Source organism: Sus scrofa, chromosome 7 (genome assembly GCF_000003025.6).
Source record: "Sus scrofa isolate TJ Tabasco breed Duroc chromosome 7, Sscrofa11.1, whole genome shotgun sequence".
In the NCBI taxonomy this organism is placed as follows: Eukaryota; Metazoa; Chordata; class Mammalia; order Artiodactyla; family Suidae; genus Sus; species Sus scrofa.
The window spans coordinates 116,500,365-116,521,031 of record NC_010449.5 but is presented as its reverse complement, the minus strand read 5'-3'; the positions used below and the strand labels follow the sequence as shown (position 1 = coordinate 116,521,031).

The following is a 20,667-nucleotide window of genomic DNA, read 5'->3' as shown; positions in this document are numbered from 1 at the left end:
TCTTGCCCTAATTTTGGCACTTTGTAATTTTCTAATAATTTTTTAGTTGTGTTTCTGAACTTTCACACGCAATTATAGTCTGTTTTCTTTTCTTTTTGGGCACACCTACAGTCTGCAGAAGTTCCTGGGCCAGGGATCGAACCTGCACCACAGCAGCAACCTGAGCCACAGCAGTGCTAACACTGGGATCCTTAAGCTGCTGAGCCACTAGGGAACTCCCCAGCCTTTCTTCATCTGTAGGTTTCCCTTCATCTCTCTCTTTGATTTTGCAGTTTGCTTGTTGAAGAAATTAATGAGGATGCTTTTAATTGCAACCAACAGAAACCCCCAAGAGCATGATTGCTTTTGCTCTGGGAAAAGTACGGGGGTCCCACCGAATCCAAAGGCCAGGGGCGTGTAGTAGGGCCTCGGGAAGAGGCCGGCCCAGAACTCTCCTTTGCGTGTTTCCCCCCTCCATCTTTCCCGCCCCATCTCTCAAGTCTGTGTCTCTCTTTCTTCCTGGTTAACCTGTCTGCTCCCCAGTCCAAGTGGCAGCACGTGGCCCTTGTGCCACTGGCTCCATTCAAGAGACGAGTCAGATGGAGGCTGGACTCAGACCTATTCTGAATTCTCTAGAAGGTACTCAGGTCTGACCCTGATCCAGTGGCCATGTCATTGGCTCCTAGGGACCCATTGCCTTTGCCACCTGGATCAACGCAGGGAGGGGCATCGTCATGCCAGGGGGTACCCCACACGTGCACACAACCATGACACGACCTGTCCCATAGGGTCGAATTTCAAAGAAAAGAGATGGGATTCCCCTGTGGCTCAGTGTGTTAAGTATCTGGTGTTGTCACTGCTGTGGGGCAGGTTCGATCCCTACCCTGGGAACTTCCTTGTGCCATGGTCACATCCCCTCCCCCAAAAGTATATGAAGGATGTGTGTAGATTATGTGCAGATATTACACTGTTTTATATAAGGAACTTGAGCATATGGATTTTGTTATTCGTGGGATCAACTCCCTGCAGATACCAAGGGACAACTGTAATGTTTTTGTAAAAATTGAAGTCTAGGGGACTATTAGTATCCAGATATGTGGGTCACAGTTCCACTCATTTGTAAAACTTAGCCTTCGGTTTCAATGAAAAATTTCCTGGCAGCAAAGTGAAAAAGGAAATTGAACTGGATATAAGATTCCTGTTGGCCCCAAAGAGGAAAACCTGAATATTTGCAGTGGCCCCTGCCCCTTTGTGTGAGACCCTGTACAAGAATCTATTAATGGTAGGATGTGTCCCTTCTTTTAGTGGATATGTTTTCATCTCCTGCATAAATGCACAGGTTCATTTTCAAATAAAAATTCACTGCTAACTAACCTACGACAGGAACTTGTTTTCATGGTGTATCTGGATGGAGCAATTACGGTAGTTTTCATAAGTAGCAAAACCTTCTTCCAGCTCATGAAATTTTCTGGCAGCCTGAAAACCATTTACCAGGGCTTTCTAGCCAGAATCTCAGAATATCTGTGTGTGTGTGTAGTTTTTCTCTAAAACGTTAAGATTGGAGGAGCTAGTCATGTTTGGCCTCTCCAGGTATCCCGTTCCGCTGTCAGTCAGCTCTGACGGCTGAGCTTCCTGATATCAAACTGAAATCTGTTCTCCCCCAGCTCCTAACCCACTGAATTTGCCCCTTTTCTGCAAGACAAGCTCTAAGATCATGGGAACCTGATTTTAGAGAGGTACTGAGCGCCTCATCCTGGGAGGCACTCAGATAGACCCTCGATGACTGCCTCGATGGCAATGTTGGGTAAGAAGCTACCCTCTGTATTTAAAGGTCTCTCCAAGCAGAACGCTGGACTGCCAAGTGCTCTGATGGGCAGAAGAATTCTGGGTTCCTTGTGGCCCTGAGAAAATGGGAGAGAAGATGACTCTCCTTGAACAAAATTTAATCGACTAAGAAATTGTACCTACAAGGAGCTCTGTTTGATTTTTTTCTTTTACCTATTTCCGTTTAAACTTTACAAAAGGAGGAGTTCCCATGTGGTGCAGCAGTCACGAACCCGACTAGCATCCATGAGGACGTGGGTTCGATCCCTGGCCTTGCTTGGTGGGTTAAGGATCCCACGTTGCTTTGAGCTGTGGTGTAGGTCACAGATGCGGCTCAGATCCCGCGTTGCTGTGGCTGTGATGTAGGCCGGCAGCTGCAGCTCCTACTCAACCCCTAGTCTGGGAACCTCCATTTGCCGCAGGTGCACCCTAAAAAAAAGGCAAAAAAAGAAAAAAAAAAACTATACAAGAGGAGAAGGAAAAAAATGTTGGTTGTGTGGGGTTGTTTGTACTCTTCACACGTCCTTGGGTTCCTCAGAGTGGACATTTAGCAGGAGATGAGGAGGGAGAGGCTGGGTAACACGACTTGATTTGAAAAAGGCCAGCTGCCAAAGGAAGAAAACAAAAGCAAGACTCACTTAAAAGTCTAGTTGCTCAGATGTGGTTTTTCTTACTGCTTCTGGTGATGAGGGGAGAAAATCCAAGTGGATTTCTCTGCTTTGCAGGACCAAGCACTCAGCTTTTCCGCTGCTTTTATTTCCTACACGCCTTCCACCCATCCACCCCACCACTGCTGTTTGCTTTTCTCATGACAGCAAACAGAATGCAAACAGCCCCATACTCCTGAAGCCCCGAACTGACTTTTTTAAAAGTTGGGCCGTGAGGGGGCCGCCAGCAAGGTCTCAGATGGCCGCTTAAATCAGGCCATGAGGCTGTGAAGTCTAGAGCAGGGGCTTGGCAGACTGCAGCCCACCGCCTGTTCTTACAAATAAAGTTTTATTGGGACACAGCCCTGCCCATTTCTGTATCCCCTTGGCCGCCGTCCACCACAGTCAGAGAGTTGACTAGCTGCCAGAGACCACGCGGGCTGCAAAATCTGAAACATTTACTATCTGGCCCTTGACAAGAAAAATTTACCAGCTCATGGCTAAGAGCAGTGGTTCTTAGCCCTGGCTCAGTGTCAGGATCACCTAGGGAGATTTAAAAATGCAGATGCCCAGGCCCTCGGCCCGAGCCCGCCCCCGCCCCCCGCCCCCTCCCCCCCCACACACACATACACCCCGCCCAGGGATTCAGACTCGATTAGTCTGAATGTTGAGTTTTTAAAGTCTCCCCAGGTGACTGTCCTATGCAAGCCAGCGTTGAGATCTAGTCTTAGTAGGTTCTGTAAGGTTACAGAGCTGGAATTTGCCTTTCTATGGGGTTTCTACCCCGTGGCAATGATCTGACCTTGACCCTAGCCTTTGAGGTCTGAGCCACAGTGGCTGTGGCATGAGGGAGACTTTGCAATGACAAGAATCCCTTTGATGACCCTGAGAACTAAAAGTCCCTGAAGAAGGTCAAAGGTGAACCACATTCCCTCGAGGGATGTGTGTGTGTGTGTGTGTGTGCGCGCGCACACTCAGGGGTGCACACACACCTGGACATGCCCGAGTGTGTACATTTGGAGGGTTTGTTTATGTGGATAACTTCTGTCTGCTTTTGAACAAATGCATTTCCAAACGCGGCCCATGGTGTGGGAAGCATTTCTGTTTGTCGCCTTGGCAGCCTCTCAGCTCTCCAGCTGATAATTCACAGGAAGTGCTGGTGACGCTTCCGGCTCCAGGAGCATTTTAACACCTCTTTCCCCATCATAGTTTCCAGTGTTATCTCTCCTACCGAGGACAGGAATTTCAGTCCACGCTGCTGTCACTGTTGGTTAGCAGGGAAGTGTTGTAAATGGAAATTTCAGGGTTTATCCTGTCCTTGGCTTTTTGTTTTGTTTTGTTTTTTCTTTTTAGAGCTGCACCTATGGCATATGGAGGTTCCCAGGCCAGGGGCTGAATCGGAGCCTCAGCTGCTGGTCTCTGCCGCTGTCACAGCAATGCAGATCCGAGCCATGTCTGCAACCTACACCACAGCTCACGGCAACACCAGATCCCTCACCCGCTTAGCGGGGCCAGGGATCGAACCTGCGACCTCAGGGCTACTAGTTGGATTTGGTACTGCTGACCACGATGGGAACTCCCTGTCTCTGGCATTTAAAGCAGATACTGACCCCCGCGTGTTGCGCTGTCTTGACCTCCCATGGGGCTGCCAGCCCCTTCTGCCCCCTCCCAGTGCTCTCTGGGACAAGGTGCCGTGTCTGCTGCCTCGAATGACTCATTCAGCCTGGTTTCCCAGACTGAGCACCGGAGGCCTGTGTCCAGAGACCCCCCCCCCCTCAGTCCAGGGCAAACCAGGACAGTCGGGTCAGCCTAATCCTAGAGAAGCCGGCAGCTGACTGGCCTTTGCATGTCCCTAAAAACAACGGTATTTGAAGGGTCAGTGTGGGGCTTTATTAGAGGCAGATGTGCTTTGATATGCAGATCAAGGTCATTTGTATGCAGCTGAGTGTTTTAATCGCCTTTTAAAAAAATTACTGGGCCCAAGAAGTCAAGCTAATTCTTATTAAGTCTGTTAAGCTCGCTCTGGGGACAGAATGTCAGGTCAGCCTGTATTCTGCAGTGGAGCTCACTGGGTGTAAGACAGATTCTTGGTGAAGGCTCTTCAAGAAAATGTTTGCTTTGAAAGGTTCCAGCTGCCCAGCCTGGTGCTGAGCGAGGGTCCTGGCTCACAGCCACCAGGCTAGATGCTTCCCTCTGCTGTGCGGCCAGGCTCCGGGCAGCTCGCCTCCCCCGCGGAGCCTCGGTCTCATCTGTCCTGGGAGCACCACTGCTTGTCTCTCTAGGATGCTGTGAGGATTCAGTGGCGGATGCAGAACGCGGCCCATTGTGCCTGGAAGAGGCTGCAGGAATATTGGCTTTTCCCAGGACCCCTTCCTCCCTCGCATGGGGGGTCAGGGTGGGGCTGCTTCTCACTTCAGACAGGTATAAGCTGGGATAGGCAGCCGCTGTAACAACCACCCCCAAACTGTGGCTTAACTCAGTGAAGGTGTATTTCTTGGAGTTCCCATTGCGCCTCAGTGGGTTAAGAATCCGATGTAGTGTCTGTGAAGATTCGGGTTCGATCCCTGGCCTCGCTCTGTGGGTTAAGGATCCAGCGTTGCCGCCAGCTGAGGCAGGATCTGGCATGGCTGTGGCTGTGGCATAGGCTGCAGCTGCAGCTTGAATCTGTTGGGTGTCGGAAAATGAGACACATGAACAAGGGGAGATCTTGGCAAGGCCCTTTCCTTCTGCAGAAGGGCGCGGGTGCTCCAAAAGCGCAAAGAAGGAAAGACCCTCCCAATTTATTCCTAGCACAGGTGATGTACCTGTCCCCTTCCCATGGGTCAGGGCAGGACGCACATTCTTCTTGGTTGGCTGATTTGAAACAAATTGTTACTGGGAGAAGAGGGAGGGGTGGAAGGGGGTCGCGGGAAGGCGTTTCAGCCGAAACCAGAGCAAAATGGAGTCGCCAAGATTTCCTTTGATCGAAAAGACGTCATGTTACTTTCCACAGATCCCACCCCTAGCCTGGGCACTTCCAGATGCTGCAGGTGAAGCCCTAAAAAAGAAAAAAAAATTACAGAAAAAAAAAAAAAAAAGGTGGATTTCTCACTCAGCAGTCCCACAGGGTATCTGTTGCTCACAGGACAGCTCAGTAGAGTGATCCTTTATCCCAGGGGGGACGCTGGAGTCCAGACTCCTTCCCTCCTGGGGCTCCGACCTCCTCCACATCTTTGGTGTCGCCCCTATGGAGTGGTCACGAGCATGAAGGGTTGTCCTGGCTTAGTCTGAGCGAGGCGAGCTTGCACCCACCCACATGCCATTGGCCAGAATGCAGCCAGGAGGCCCCCACCACCCGCAAGGGAGGCTGGGAAATGTAGTTTGGCTACATGCCCATGAGGGAAAGGAAACGGGGCTTGGCCAGCACGAGGTGGTCTCTGTTACAGGAAGGGTGGCTGCCTAATTCCGGGGCTGTGAGGACCCAGGGAGACATCTCCCATCCATGCAGCTGTCTCTGTATTTCCCAAGCAGATTTCGACAAGGAAGTTGTGATCAGTTCTACACCGAAAAGGGGTCTGGCTTCAAACGAACGTGGCCGAGGCCAAGGCCAAGTTAAAGGCATTTCTTTCTCACAGGACTTATCAGAGCCTTGAAAATACCGACCATCAGTATTCACGAGAGGAATCAGAGGACACACTATTTTCCAGATTTATTGGACTCCTCTTAGAACTAGCATTCTGCAGAATGTGGGTTTGGAAGTACTCAAGTTAGTATTCAGAAGCCAGGATATTATCACGAAAACACTGCTATAGAAGTAAGAGAATCACCAAAATTTGGCATCCACAACAGAGACTTCAGTCCCCCAGGAATCACGGTCTCCAGAGCGTGGGACAAGGATATGTCTATCTTGCTCCCCTTCCTCCCTCTCCCTCCCCCTCCCTCCTCCTCCCCCTCTCTCCATCCTTCTGTGTGGAACCTGGCAAAGGGAGCCCCGGAGAACAGGTCCTTGTCTTCTTTGCTGAGGTCGAGTGTGACCATTCCCTGCCCCCCCCCATCCTGGACGGGTGTGTGAACGTCCCCCACCCCTTAAACCCTCGTCTCCATGTCAGCCCCCGCCTCCGGGCAGACTGCCTGGCTTGGTCCTGTCACTGGGTCTGCCCGGCTGAGTGGATGTTGAAAATCCCCTTTCGGACGCTTGGTGTTTCTGGCTGCCTGGCGTCATCTGTTGTAAATCAAGGCAGACAGACGCAGGCTGAGCCCTGACGTTGGACAGAATCACTCGCAGCCAAAAACAGAGTGGGTTTTCTTCTTCATTTCAGTTGCAGGCACCGGCCCTGTGTGTGTATATGCAAAGAGCTTAAAACTTAATTTGGTGTGTAATTGGGACGAGCTCTTCGGAGCCCTGGGTTATGTGTGTTGGAGCAGCTGAGGAGCCGGGGCAGGGCAGGGCAGGATGTGGTATGTTAATTGGTGGCCTCTGGGACCTGTGAGGGAATTGGATTTAAGTCCCCAGTTCGAATGAGCTTGGCGGTTTTCTTGGACTCTGCGGGCGCAGAGTGGGGAGACCACCGGTTTGTACCGGCTGGAGCGGGTCTTGGTCCGGATGGCCACGGGCGCTTCCCTGGCCGCCCGAGGGACAAAGGAGAGACTCTATAGGCAGCAGAGGAGCCGGCGAGAGGGTGAGGGGCCCTGCCACTTCCCTGCACACTGATTTGCTGCGGAGCTGCACGCTGTGCAGCCTGTGGTCCCAAGGAGGGTTTTGCATTTTATTACCAAAGTCTCGATTAAAGGGACTTGGGTCAGAGCAAACATGGGGAGAGGAAAAACAAAGGAAATGAAATGCAAAATCACCGCTGGTGCAAACCACATGGAGGCCTCGGCTTTAATACCGCGCCGCCAGTGGGGGGAAGTGGCCCCCAGGAGTCGGAACCGAGGGCCGCTGGCCTGGTATTCCTGAAGCCTGGCTCCTCTCTGGTTTAAAAAGAAATTGCCGTTTAATTTGTTTCTGAGTTTTATTTCTCAAGTGAACCAGCATGGGGCCATGTAATGAGGTTGTGTTTCTGGGAGGTGTTGAAAGACGGGAAAGGAGTGAAACCACGGTGGGGGGGGGCTCGAGGGGGTCCTGCAGCTTTGAGGGCTGCGGGCGGGGGGTGAGGGGGGGCAGGCAGGGGCCACCCCAGGGCTGGCTGGCTCTCTGCACGCTGTCCATGGGGCAGCGAGTGCCCTTGCGTGGCCTGATGACCATGATCCAACCGAGAGCAAGTTGTGTTGGCATCCCAGCTGATGCAGTCAGGTGGGACAGCTGCAGGGAGCCAAGGAGGACACTTAGAACGATGAATGATGAGCGGGGCGGGGGTCTGAGCTTTGGAGGGGAAGAAGGCCGTTGGACAAGGAGGAGAGTGGGTTTCCCAGACAGCGGGAAAGACGTCCGCTCAGACCAAGAATGGCAAAGCAGACGTAAGCATCTCAGGATGCTGCACGTCCAAGGTTGGGCAGGAGGGTCTCAGAGGAACCCGTCGAGACTGTCTCCAGTGGGGACCGTGGCTTCCCCTGGAGCAAAGATGACCCTCTGCATAGAGCTGAGCTTTGCAGCAAACAGTGCCTGGGGCATGGGAGCCCAAGTGGGTCAAGGGCTGCCCCCACCCCCCTCACCTCCTGGCACGAAACAGGAGTAAAGCTTAAAACGTGCAGGCCCTCCCACCACCCTGCCTGCCCCACCCCCTTGGACAGAGAGGGGTTGGCAGGGGCCTTCGGTGACCTTCCCACTGAGGACGGGGAGGGTCCCCCAGCTGTCACCAGGGTAACCATACTCCATCCCTCCGGAAAGCCGTCTGTGGGGCCCCTGTATATGTCTCTGGGGTGTTATGAGTTGTGAGAAAGGATGAGTGTTTCCTGGGCTTCTCTGTGTCCTGCACACGCACAGGTAGCATCATCTCATTTGGCCAGAGAGGCGTTGTCTCTGTTGTAGAGAAAAGAAAGCCAACTTCAGAAAAGCCCTCCAGCTTGTCAGAGGTTTGCAGTAACAACACAGCTGCGTTGGTTCAGCACTTACACAGCGCCCAGCCCTGGGCTAGTCTTTGAGCCGCAGTTCTGCCCAGCCTCCCGCCTCGGCCGCCCGCCCAGGCAGCGCCCCTGCAGCTTAGAAGCAAGGGCTCCAGCTGCTCCCATCTGGACGGCCCCGCAAAGGATGAGGCTGCCCTGGGCAAACTCTGCTCCTGGGCGAGCTCCGGCTCATCTCTCAGGAGCATGAATTCAGGGACAAGAGCTTTAGCAGGGAGACCCCTTCTCTTTTTGTATTTTTTAAAGTTTTATTGGAGTGTGGTTGATAGACAGACCCCAACCCCAGAGATTCCCAGGCTGGGGTCACATTGGAGCTACAGCTGCCGGCCTACACTACAGCCACAGCAACGCAGGATCTGAGCTGCGTCTGCAACCTACGCCACCGCTCACAGTAACGCCGGATCCTTAACCCACTGAACGAGGCCGGGGATCGAACCCGTGTCCTTGTGGATACAAGTTGGGTTCGTTTACCACTGCCCCACGATGGGACCTCCAGGACTTAGGATTTTAATTGTCAACCCAGAAGCTCTTGATCTTAGGGATCTGTGGGCTGTGCTTTGACAAATACTAAGTTGTTAGGTAATAACATTGCAATTGTGACATGAACCCCTACATGCATTAACTGTGCACTCACGCACGATCGTGTGTGTGTGTGTGTGTGTGTGTGTGTGTGTGTGTGTGTGTGTAGTTCTAAGAGGGTGGTCATTAACCTGTCAATAGGGGTGATCTCTGGATGTAGGGAGAATGCAAGAGACTTGAGACCTATTTCTCTTTGCCTTCCTATATTTGAAGTTTTTATAATGCGCGTATAATTTTCATCAAGAGATAAAGCCCTCGAGCCTTTCCCCTGGGCGAGGGAGAGCAGACGCCTCACAGAGGAAACGGTAAATAGAAACTAGGCTTGATGCGATTGTGGACAAACCGCCAGAAGGCCCCACGTGGAAATGAGTCTGTTTTAACTCCCCAGAACCAGGGTGGCTCGTTCTGTGGCTTCCAGCTTCTGAGCCTGCCGAGGGCAAGGAAGGAATGTCACACCTCCCATGTTCAAGCTGTCTGTTCCTGGCAGAACCAGGGCCAAGGTCATGCCTGCGAATTTGGGGTGCTAGGGGAGGACCGGAGGGCTGGGCCTGCTTTTCTGTCCCTGTCCCTGTCCCCGGAGCTCCAGGCCTGGCAGGCCCCTCCTCCTCCGCCCTGCCCAGGACGGCGGTTTTATGATGCTGTTATTACTCTATTGTTGCCCAGTAAACCCGCCCCGGGCCCCACAAACACTCCGTGAGAAGGCCAGACCCTTCCCGAGAAATGGTTTCCTACACCTTTACAACGTGATAGGTGCCGTGGAAAAAAGGGGCCGTGGGATTTATGGAAACTATATAAAGTTTATAGAGTCTTGGCAGGCCAGAGGTAGAGACGGCCTGCGGGGGGGCTGGGCATTTGGAAATGGAGCAGGCCCGGGACGGGCGCAGACAGCCAGACAGACTGCCCCCAGGGCTGGCGGTGTGCCCGTGCGGGCGGGCCCGGGGACGGTGGCCCTCCTGGAACAGCGGTTGGGGACACCTTTCCGGTGGATCCCATTTGATCGCCGAAGCGTTCCTGTGAGGGGGTTGCTGTTGTCCTTCCTCATCCTGCAGAGGGGAGACAGAGGCCGAGGGGTTTTGAAAGTTCTGACCTCATCCAAGGTCCCACCGCGAGTGGCCCTCGGGTGGGCGTTCTGGGCCAGGCTGCCTTCTCCACTCTCTCCTGTGTACTGAGCGACCTGTCCCAGTTTCAGATCCAGGCTAGACGGCCTCCATACCCTGTTTCATTTTGGGACTCTTCTGCTATTGGTGACTTAGTCTCCTGATCCCCTGGTGGCCTCAGACATCGTGGGGCCCTCGGATGGCGCCGCTTTGCCCTCAAAGCTGATCTGGGCCCACAGTCACCCTCTGGCCTTGGCTGAAATGGAAGTGAAGCCACCCAGAGGCTGGCCATGGATCCGGGCGGGGCGCCAATGCTGGCTTTGCCTTTCAGGACCCCCTCCATGTCCCACTTTTACTGGAGGGCTCCTCTTGGGACCCTCAGAGGAGTCCCCCATGGAGTCTGAAATCACCTCCTCCCACCTCATCTGCCCTTGAAATGTCTTTTTTGTTTGTTTGTTTTTTTGGCTGCACCCTCAGCACGTAGAAGTTCCCAGGCCGGGGATCTAACCTGCACCACAGCAGTGACAACCCTGGGTCCTTAACCCACTGAGCCACCAGCGAACTCCTGCCCTTGAAATTTCTAATTCATGTCTCCTTGCTTATGCGCCTTGTGGCATCTGTGTTTTCTCTCTCCTACTTGGCTGTGAATTTTGGAGTGCAGATTCCATGAATGCTAAACTCTTCATCTCTGATTTTGCCTGCAGGGTGGAACATAGTTCCCGGCAAGTCGTAATCACTTAATAAGTATCAGCTGGGAGGATGGACGGATGGATGGATAGATGATTGGATGGACGGATGAGTGGGTGGTGGGTGGTGGGTGGATGGATGGATGGATGGATGGATGGATGGATGGTTGGCCGGATGGACTGATGCGGGGGTAGGTGGATGGTTGAGTGGTTGGATAGAGTGGTGGCTGTGTGGGCAGATAAATGAGGCATATATAGACTTAACAGACACCCACTTCCTCATTTGCACCCTTCCGCACAGTTAAACTAACAGCCTGAGCCTGGTTCTCTTAGGCTTCCCCTGAATGCACTTCTGTTTCAGGAGACAGACCTTACTCTCTCTGAAGCCATATGGAGAAAGCAGCCTGGGTGTTTGAATGTGTGTGTAAATACTTTATAGGCCCCATAAACTTGTTTAAAGACGGGTGGGGGTGAAAGTACAACCTGGGGCAGCCTTTGGGGAGGGCAGTTTGGAAGTAGCTATTAAATGTTTAAATGTGCCTACTGCTAAGATCCAGCAGTTCCACTTGTGGTCATCAAGTGTGAGAAATAGATTCACACGTTTGTGCACGGAGACACACACCAGGATGCTGGTTGCTGCGCTGCTCAGCACGGGGACAAGCTGGAAGTAGCCCAAGCATCCATCAGGGGTGGGACAGACACTAAACTCTGGAAGACCCAGAGTGTGGGAAAAGCTGCAGCGGCCGAAGGGTCTCTCCCACCTTCTGGAAAGTTCTGAGGCTCTGTAACTCCTGGCCCGCAGCAAGTGCCCCACTCCTGGCCTCATTTCCATGAGTCTCTTTTCCTCTCTCCCTAACTCTTTCCACCCCTGAAACCCAGTTGATTGGAATGAGATCTTTAATCCGTATGCCTATGAGCCAGTGGCTTCCCCTTACAGAGGAACAAAGAGGAAAAATGAGAGAGGAGCCGTTGTGTGCATAATTAGTGACTGCTGGCTCTTCAATTAAAAAGATTGAAAGGCGCAATATTAAAATTTGATTTATGGGCACTACTATCTGCCTAATAATGAGACTGAGAGGGAAAAAGAACCGCAGTCGTTATAGAAAACCGTGGCCTTTTTTTCTCCACCAGGAGAGAAATTGCCTCTCATTTTCTTATTGCTAAAGAAATGTGAAATGGTTTTAAGCGGATGTGATAGGTTCTTCCAATATGTTGAAATCCAGAACTCAGTAATTTAGGAGTCATCTGGCTCCGACATTTCAAGGAAGCTTCTAGAGAGGCGTGGCGACGTGAATTGCGGGGGCTGCTGCCGAAGTCCACAGGGCACCTGGGCTCAGGTACTAGCATCCCCACGCATCTTGAAACTCCAGGTCCCAGGGCACCAAGCCAGCAGATGCCACAGAGCCCACGAGGGAGTGAGAAGAACCCAGAATCTCGGTCCAACTCCCAGTTCTGTGACTTAACGGGCTCTTCGATCCTCAGTTTCTTGATCTGTAAAATAGGGGCAATGAATACCCTTACTAACTGTACGATGCTGGGCCGGTGCCCCAGTTTTCCCATCTGAAGATAAAATAGACCCTCCCTCCGGGGGCTGGAGTAAGGATTAAATGAGTGAAAACAGGTGACGTGCCTAGATGGGTACCTGCCGCGTAGTAAGTGCTCTCTCAAGGTTTTCAAAATCATTATCATTAGGACTGCCCATGTCTTTGTATTTCTGGAAGAGCTGGCATTCAAACCCAAGCCTTCCAGGTCCGGGGGACTGGCTAAGGAGGGCGGACAGACCTGGGGTTGTCCTTCTGTCTTTCTCCGGCTGATGCCCAGGGCAAGTGTGGGTACCTCTCTGAGCTCCATTTGGCTCATCTGTCAATGAGAGTTTCTGCTTGGCGGCCGGTGTTTAAAGATGATGGAAACGAGGTGTCCAGGACACAGTGAGCGCTGGGCAGACAGACGGCAGTCACCCTTGCAAAGACCTTTCCTCCTAAGAAACCTGTTTGGGCAATGCTGTCCCCTGGGAGAAGGGATCTGGCTCGGGTTGGTGTCCTCCCTGCCCACTGGGGCTCTGCAGATCTCTCCCCTCCTGAAGGATGCAAAGTATTCCCTGGCTTTAAAAATAATAGCGACAAAGAAAAAAAAAAAAAAAAAAGAAAAGAGCAGCCATTGTGCCAGGAATCGTGTTACTTGACCTGCAGGATCGCAGGTATCTTACGGCAGCCTGGAGATGAGCTGCTCCTCATTGTCATGGTCATGGGGCGATCAGACATGGGGACAGACAACTGCCTCAAGGACACAAAGCTGGGAGATGACCGGGCTGAGAGTCCAAGCCAGGACTGTCCCATTCCTTCCACCGCGTGTTCCCAGGTCCCAGTCATTGACCTGCCCCTGCCTCCCCTGTCTCTCCTCCATCCCCGCTCCCCTGACCCATCCCCACTTGTGCTTTAAATTTGCATCTTCCCACCAGTGTCTCTTAAGCTGAGGAGTCAAATGCCCAGATGCCCACATTAGCTTCTGTAGAACATTTTGTCCTGTGTGTCTGAATTCATGTAATCTATTTAAGATGCTCAAAGTTGGGCTGGAGAAAATGGATTCTAGGTGCCCCCAGCCCCTTGCCATCCCCTTCTGGGAAAGGCTTCCCCCAGGTATGGACCCCCCCGGGCTCCCCATCCTACGCGGAGTCCATAGCCTCTCCCCTCGGGAAGAGGAGGGCGGGGTTGTGCACGGACTTCCTGGCACCCGGCTAATGGCATTTCTTTGTTTTCAGTTGAGAGGGAGAATGTGCAGAAGCGGACTTTTACTCGATGGGTGAATCTGCACCTGGAGAAGGTAAGCTGGCCCCTCGGCGTGTTCAGTAACAGAGGCCCGCATAGCCGGGGGCACAGTTCACTGGAGCGGGCTCGGGGAGGGGAGGCCCGGGCTTCTGTCAGGTTGCTGTTTTTCATTCATTCACTTAAGCATCTACTGAGTGCCTTCTCCCTGCCCAGCGTCAAGCTCAGGGAGCACAGAGGTAAGACAGACACGGTTCTTCTGCCCCCGCGGGGTTGTCAAGTCTACCTGGGAGGGGGAGGGTCCCTCTGTAAATAGGAATCGATGAACAAAGGTTAGAAAACACGGATTGTTAACCCAAACACAGGGCGGGGAGAGGGGATCTTCTAGGAGGTCGGGGAGGCTCACTGCCACCCCCCCAACCCCCCCCACCCCACCCCCACCCCCGCCCCAAGCCCACCTGCAAATCCAGAGGAAGCAGAAGCTTGGAGATGCTGAATGGTTTCCTTACAGTGCCGCCACCAAGAAGGAAGCTTCTCCAGCATATTCAACTTAGTGGCCCCTTTGACTTTTTCTTACATTCTCTGGCCAAGCAATTTTGAGGCGCGTTTTGTCTGCCTGCTTCTCAGGCGGATGAAGCATAAAACAAAAGTGGCAGAACCAGCCGCTCCTGAGCAGACACAGGAGGAGCAGCAGCGGCGAGGCAGGACGGAAGTGGATAAAGAAACGGCTCCCAGGGGCAGAAATCCCAACCTTCTTCAGCATTAGGGTAGCTCTCTCCTCCCACCCAGAACATTCTAGAGGCCCCAGGGCTGGGGGAGGAGAGACTATTTTTCTCCTTATAAGAAAGCTGATTGGGAGTTCCTATTGTGGCTCAGCAGGTTACAAACCCGACTTGTATCCATGAGAATGTGGGTTCGATCCCTGTCCCCGCTCAGTGGGTTGAGGATCCGGTGTTGCCGTGACCCGTGGTATAGGTCGCAGATGTGTTTTGGATCTGGCGTTGCTGTGGCTGCGGTGTCGGCCGGCAGCTGCAGCTCCAATTTGACCCCTAGCCAGGGAACCTCCCCATGCCCTTTAAAAAAAAAAAGAAAAAAAAAAAGAAAAAAAAAAGAAAGCAAGCTGATTTATCAGGATTTATTTTACTCACTTGGGGTCTTCTTAAATTCCACCACTGGGTTCTCCACATAAACTCAGCCAGGCGTCGTCACGCCCTTTAAAGCTGGTAGGTTCAAGCACCACACGTCAGGGAGTTTAAATACGTGTGTCTTCTTCTGTCCTCGTAAGAGGTACAAGAGTCACTACTGACTGCCCCTCGAGTTAACCCCAAAGAAAGATTCCTAGAGGAAATCATTGAAATGATTAGAAAGCAGAGAAAATAAATGCGGTTTTTAGGAAGTGGAGCTCTTGACCAAAATTCTAATTCCTGCCGTGTAAACTCTAGGCTCTAACATTTCCCCAGGCAGACACTTAACCGCCTGCCCCTCTCCCCCCACCTGTAGAATGGGTTCCCCTCGAGCCAGGAGGGTCCCGAATCTTCAGGGAAAGAATCTCTATATCACGGATGAAGCTTTATAAATCATTTGCCAGTTGTTTTGACTATTGGTGCATTTTCGGCAGGGCTCATAAAGTGAAGTGTTATTTTTGGAAAAAAAAGGAAAACTGTTCCCGAAACCTGAGTTCACGGAACTCCTAAATTAATGCCTGATGTGTGTCAGGGTGGCTGGAAATTCCTCCTGATGAACGGAGTTTAGCCAGAGCGTATTGCTTTCTTTTTTTTTTTTTTTCTTTCTTTTTGAATTAAAAGATAAATACAGAAAAGTACAGAGGGTAATAGAGCAAATATCCGCGCGCGCGCACACACACACACACACACACACACACACACACCCGTGGAGCCCTCTGTGAGCATTGATCACCTCCAGAATTTTCTCCGTGGCCATACCTCTGCCGCTTTTGCAGGGCAGGTGGGTAGCACCCACTCGAAGGATAAATCAGATAGCACCTGAAACTGATGCCTAATAAACAGGGCAAAATTAACAGCCATGTTTCCAACCTTGAGACTTTCAAGAACAACCTTTCATGTAAAGGAAACCCAGGAACTCCTTGGGGAAGTGGGCTTAACTGCAATTTGAAGGCTGTCAGAAATATTTACTGAGGCTCTGGCTTCTGGAAAAATTCCTTAATTTACCGAAGGAGTTAGATCATGAAGAAACCCCTGGGGGTGCTGTTTACTCGGCCATACCAATCGCATGAAGCCCACGGAACGTCTGGGGCCCCGAGGAGTGTTTGCCCTGGAGCCGGTTCAATTTCCCGTCCTGCCATCTCGCAGGATGGACGCCGGCCAAGGCCCCGCCGGCTGCCGCTGGGCCGAGGCCCTTGCAGACACTGTCAATGGGAATTATTCTCCAGCTTCGACGCAGAAAGCAAGGCTCGGCCACGGTCGGGGCTGCTACCTGGAAATCTTGTGAGCCCATCTATCAGGGGCTGTTTGGTTGGGGTCCTGCGTCTCTGCCCCGCGTTAACAGGAATAACATTTCCGTAAGAGTCTCCGTAACCTGATGCCATCCTGCTCCGTGTGGAATGTTCCCGAGGAGCCGCGGGGAGTTTGCAAAGAAAACAGTTTGCCTTTGGGTTCAAAGCCGCCGTTGCCCTTGAAGCAGAGCTCTGTTTTGGTGCACCTGTGGGTGGACTCACCCTGTATTTTGACTCACTGGGGGTCAGGGGGCTCGTAGAAGAGCTAAGGAAATGCCACTTCCTTAATAAAAAAAAGAAAAGAAAATAGGGACCCTCCAAGGCTTTCGCTTACAGGAGATCTTCCCCGAAGAGAAGGGTGGTTGGGCTGCAACTCGAGGATTTCCAAGGTTTTTCTGGTTCTGACCGCTGCTGCCACCCCCACCCCCCATAGTCGTGTGTCCTCTGTGGACACCCCCCTTCGTTGAACCACAGGAGAGAGTACGCAGCCTAACTCTTCTAACGCTTCCAAGATTCAGCAAGTCCTAATCGTACTGCATCAAAGGAGTTTTTATCAAGCTTGTTTCGTCAACAGAAACCTTTCTTTAGAGCTCTCGCTGTGGCTCAGCGGTAATGAACCTGACTAGTTCAATCCCTGGCGCTGCTCAGTGGATTAAGGATCTGGCATTGCCCTGAGCTGTGGTGTGGGTTGCAGATGGGGCTCTGATCCTGCATTGCTGTGGCTCTGGCTGTGGCTGGCAGCTATAGCTCTGATTTGATCCCTAGCCTGGGAGCTTTCCTATGCCTCAGATGTGGCCCTAAGAAGCAAAAAACCCCTGAATCTTTCTTTAAGCACAATCTTACATGGAACCCTAAAAAAAAAGGCCAATAGGAGCATCTCTGATTGAAGGAAGTACGGTGGATTGGCCTCCTCCTCGACCCCCCCACTCCCCCTCCAGCGCTCCCCGAAGCTGCTCTCCTGAAGCCTAGGGTTCTGGGAAGCCCAGTTTCTATCCCTGTGTTGGAATATCTGGCTGAGTCCCTGCCAGTCCCTCGGACCTCAGGCCAGGCCCAGCCAAACTTTTGATGGACATGATGCAGTGTGGGGTCACCTAGATCTCGGACCTCCACAGGTCAGAGAGGAGAGCAATGGGCTTCTGGCTTTTTCCACCCAAGCCCCCTGCACACTCCACGCCTTTTCTCCCCGGGAGAGGGCAGAGCCTGGGGGGACCCAGAAAGAGAAGCCAGCGCGACACAGAAGGGGCTGGTTCAAGGGCTCTGCCCTGTGGAGGGACAGGAGCTGAGGACAACTCCGTCTCACCCTCACAGCCTGGGTGAGATGCCCCAAGACTCTGCAGGAAGGAAGCCACTTATCGTAAGCTGTGCCACCGAGGCCATTAGGTGGGGATGGCAGGTGCTGTGCGTGATCTTGTCCATTTTAGTCCCTGTCCTCTGAGACCTTCCAGAAAAGGACATCAGGCCCAGGGAGGTTAAGGAAGCTTCCCAAGGCCAAGTCTCTGTAAAGAAAAGAGCCTGGATTTGAACTCAGTGTGTCTAATCCCCTCGCTTCTTAGTGGAACAGGTGAAAGGTGCATCTGAGATAATTTTGGTTTATCTCAGGAAGCCTGGATGTTGTGGAGGAGTAGGAGGCGTGGCATTCAGCTTTTTTTTTTTTTTTTTTTGGAACTTTTGTATATAATTTTTTTTTTTAAGGGCCACATTCCAAGGCACATGGAAGCTCCCAGGCTAGGGATCAAATCAGAGCTACAGCCGCCGGCCTGCGTCACAGCCACAGCAACGCAGGATCTGAGCCGAATCTGCAACCTACACCACAGCTCAGAGCAACACCAGATCCCCGACCCACTGTGCGAGGCCAGGGATCAAACCTGCGTCCTCAGCACATATTACTCTCAGAGCTAAACATATAAATATGCATGAACATATACATATAAATCAACTTTGGGTTCTTTTTTTTTTTTTTTTGTCTTTTGTTCTTTTAGGGCTGCATCTGTGGCGTGGAGGTTCCCAAGCTAAGGGTCTAATTGGAGCTGCTGGCCTATGTCAGAGCCACAGCAATGCCAGATCCGAGCCACATCTACGACCTACACACCACAGCCCATGGCAATGCTGGATCCTTAACCCACTGAGTGAGGCCAGGGATCGAACCCACAACCTCATGGTTCCTAGTCGGATTCGTTTCCGCTGCACCACGACGGAAACTCCAACTTTGGGTTCTTAACAGAGCTGCAAAGTTGGCAGTGGAAGACAAGATTACCCCCGCCCCCTGCCCCCTGCAGCCATTCCACCTGGCCGCTGGGCCCATCCACCTTCTGCTCCCTCCCGACCACGTCGCACAGAGCAGCCGTCTTCCTGGCTTCCTGTGCCAGGGGTCCCACCACCTCCAGTCCAGGACTGAGTGCTGATGAAGGGACAAAGGGCCCTCAGACAGGCGCACATACAGAGGCTGAGAGGTGCTGGAGGTGAGCGGTGGGGGCCGGACACCTGGACTGAGGCCCAGAGGGTCCCTGACCCAGGGTCGTGGATCCGAGCCGCACGCGTGGCCGGCCAGTGTGTCCTGGTGCGGAAACAGGACGGTACCAAAGAGCTGACTTGGCCAAACACCAGCCATGTCCCCGAGCCTCCCTGTCCCCACACGTGAGGTGAAAGGCTTACATTAGATAATATCATGTGAGCTCTGCTTTCTAGAATTATTTTATTCTCTGGGAGCCTAGAATGAAGACCTGCCATTTCTTTCTCTCCTTGGTGGATATGTGGACAGAACCTAATATCAGGGTCTGAGATCTCCCAACGGTCCCCAAGGGTCACAGGATAGATCAGCGCCCCACCCAACCCACGCCCCTGATGCTGGGTCTCCTCCAGGGCTCCCCAGCGCCCCTGCTGTGCACGCGCCACCTCCAGGGGGACAGGTTCGCTGCCTCCTTGGCTGGGCCCGGCTGCCTGCCGGCAGGTCCCCATGCCCCAGGATTTCTCTCCAGTGAAACCTACGGTTCTGCAACCGTTCTGTGCATTATGCAGATGGCTCATCGGCGCCTTTCTTTCCCCTCTTCCACAGTGCAACCCGCCTCTCGAAGTTAAAGATTTATTCGTTGATATACAAGATGGCAAAATCCTAATGGCTTTGTTAGAAGTCCTGTCTGGGCGAAATCTGGTACGTATGTCCCTGAAGGGTCAAGAAGAAGTAAAGGTGCGAAGGGAAACTTCTGGAAGGTCCATTTCTGCATCGATATGAATGCATGTACACACGCCTGGCCATTCCCTGAGGCCTGTGACAGGAAACTTGGGAGGGTGACATTCCTTTGTCAGTGACTAAGACCCACATAGTCATGTGTCGCTAAGCAGATTTACTGTAGCCGGTGAATAAGTCAAGGCCCCGTGTTTCCTGTGAGTCTGAGGCCAGAGCTCAGAACTAGATCATGACAGTTTCGCTGGCCAGCCATCCTGTTCCCTAGAATGAGAGCCAGGAGTCAGGAAGGTGAAGAAGAAAGGCATCAGCCGCATTCTATAATCTGCCCCGAGGCTAAAACCAGAGACCCAGAATTCTAGAACTTTCCTGCGAGTATGGCCGAAATGCAGTTGAACCAGCTGACCTTGAGGGTCACTCCGCTTTGGCTCTTTGCCAGAGCTCTCCACCTTGCCAGTCCTCTGTGTGCAGGTCGGACCTCTCTCCCCAATTCACAGAGCAGGGTTTGATCGAGCCCGCACTGTTGGCATTTCCGGTGGGATAATTTTTTGTCGTGAGGGGCCGACCTGGGCATTGCAGGATATGTAACAGCATCCGTGGTCTCTGCCCCCTGGAGGCCAGTAGCTTCCCCAGGTGTGACAACCGAAAATGTCCCCAGACATTTGGAACTGCCCCATAGTTCCTTGCCAGGGGGTACAACGATCTGGCCAAACTGCCAGTGGTGTTGATTTGAGAAAGCTGCTCTAGACACAGTCAAGTGTTGGATTTGGCCCAAGTGACTCGTGGTGGCTGATGCAGAAGTGATGCCTCCATGGTGCCGTGATGGGGTCACAGCTCTAGGAAACCATAGCTCCGCGCATGGGCCCCTCCCTGGGTTTGTTCTAAACTCCAGATTCCAGGTTAGGAGCTACTCTGTTCTCAGCTCGAATGTCACTGGGGCCTTAGCACACCCCTAACCCTTCCTTGCCTTTTCTATCCCAGTAGCTGCCCCTCAAGGGGGCTGCGCAAAGCGACATCATGAATTCTAATGACGGGTGAACCCATTACGGTAAAAATATGCGGGTCTCACCGTGGGCCGCCAGCAGAGTCCCCCGAAGGCTTCCTGCAAAAGCATCTTCTAGCCCATCATTCTGGGTTCCCAGCATTGCAGGCTCCCACTTTGTTGCTGGAGCACTGGTCAGGAGCAGCCACGTCCTTGAGGGGCCTCTGTTGGGTGTCTTTGATCCTGGAGTCCGGCCAAGAACAGCCCAGACCTCGCCCATGAGCCGGCCTGGTAGTTCACACCAGGTGGACGTGATCCCCCCTGGGTGGCCCGATAGAGGAAGCCACCCGCCGTGGTTTGGGATGGGCTTCAGTTCAACACGGCTGTGTGCTGCTGGGGCTCCCAGTGCGTACAGCCA

General features: G+C 52.7%; 1 protein-coding gene across 1 annotated transcript in view; it reads left to right on the top strand.

The window, feature by feature from the left end:
- CLMN (calmin (calponin-like, transmembrane)) overlaps window positions 1-20,667 on the top strand; it is a 113,393-nt gene that overhangs the window by 69,150 nt on the left and 23,576 nt on the right. Inside the window, 2 exon segments of the mRNA NM_001243882.1 lie at window positions 13,610-13,671; window positions 19,139-19,234. Of these exon segments, the coding sequence (NP_001230811.1) occupies window positions 13,610-13,671; window positions 19,139-19,234 (158 nt within the window).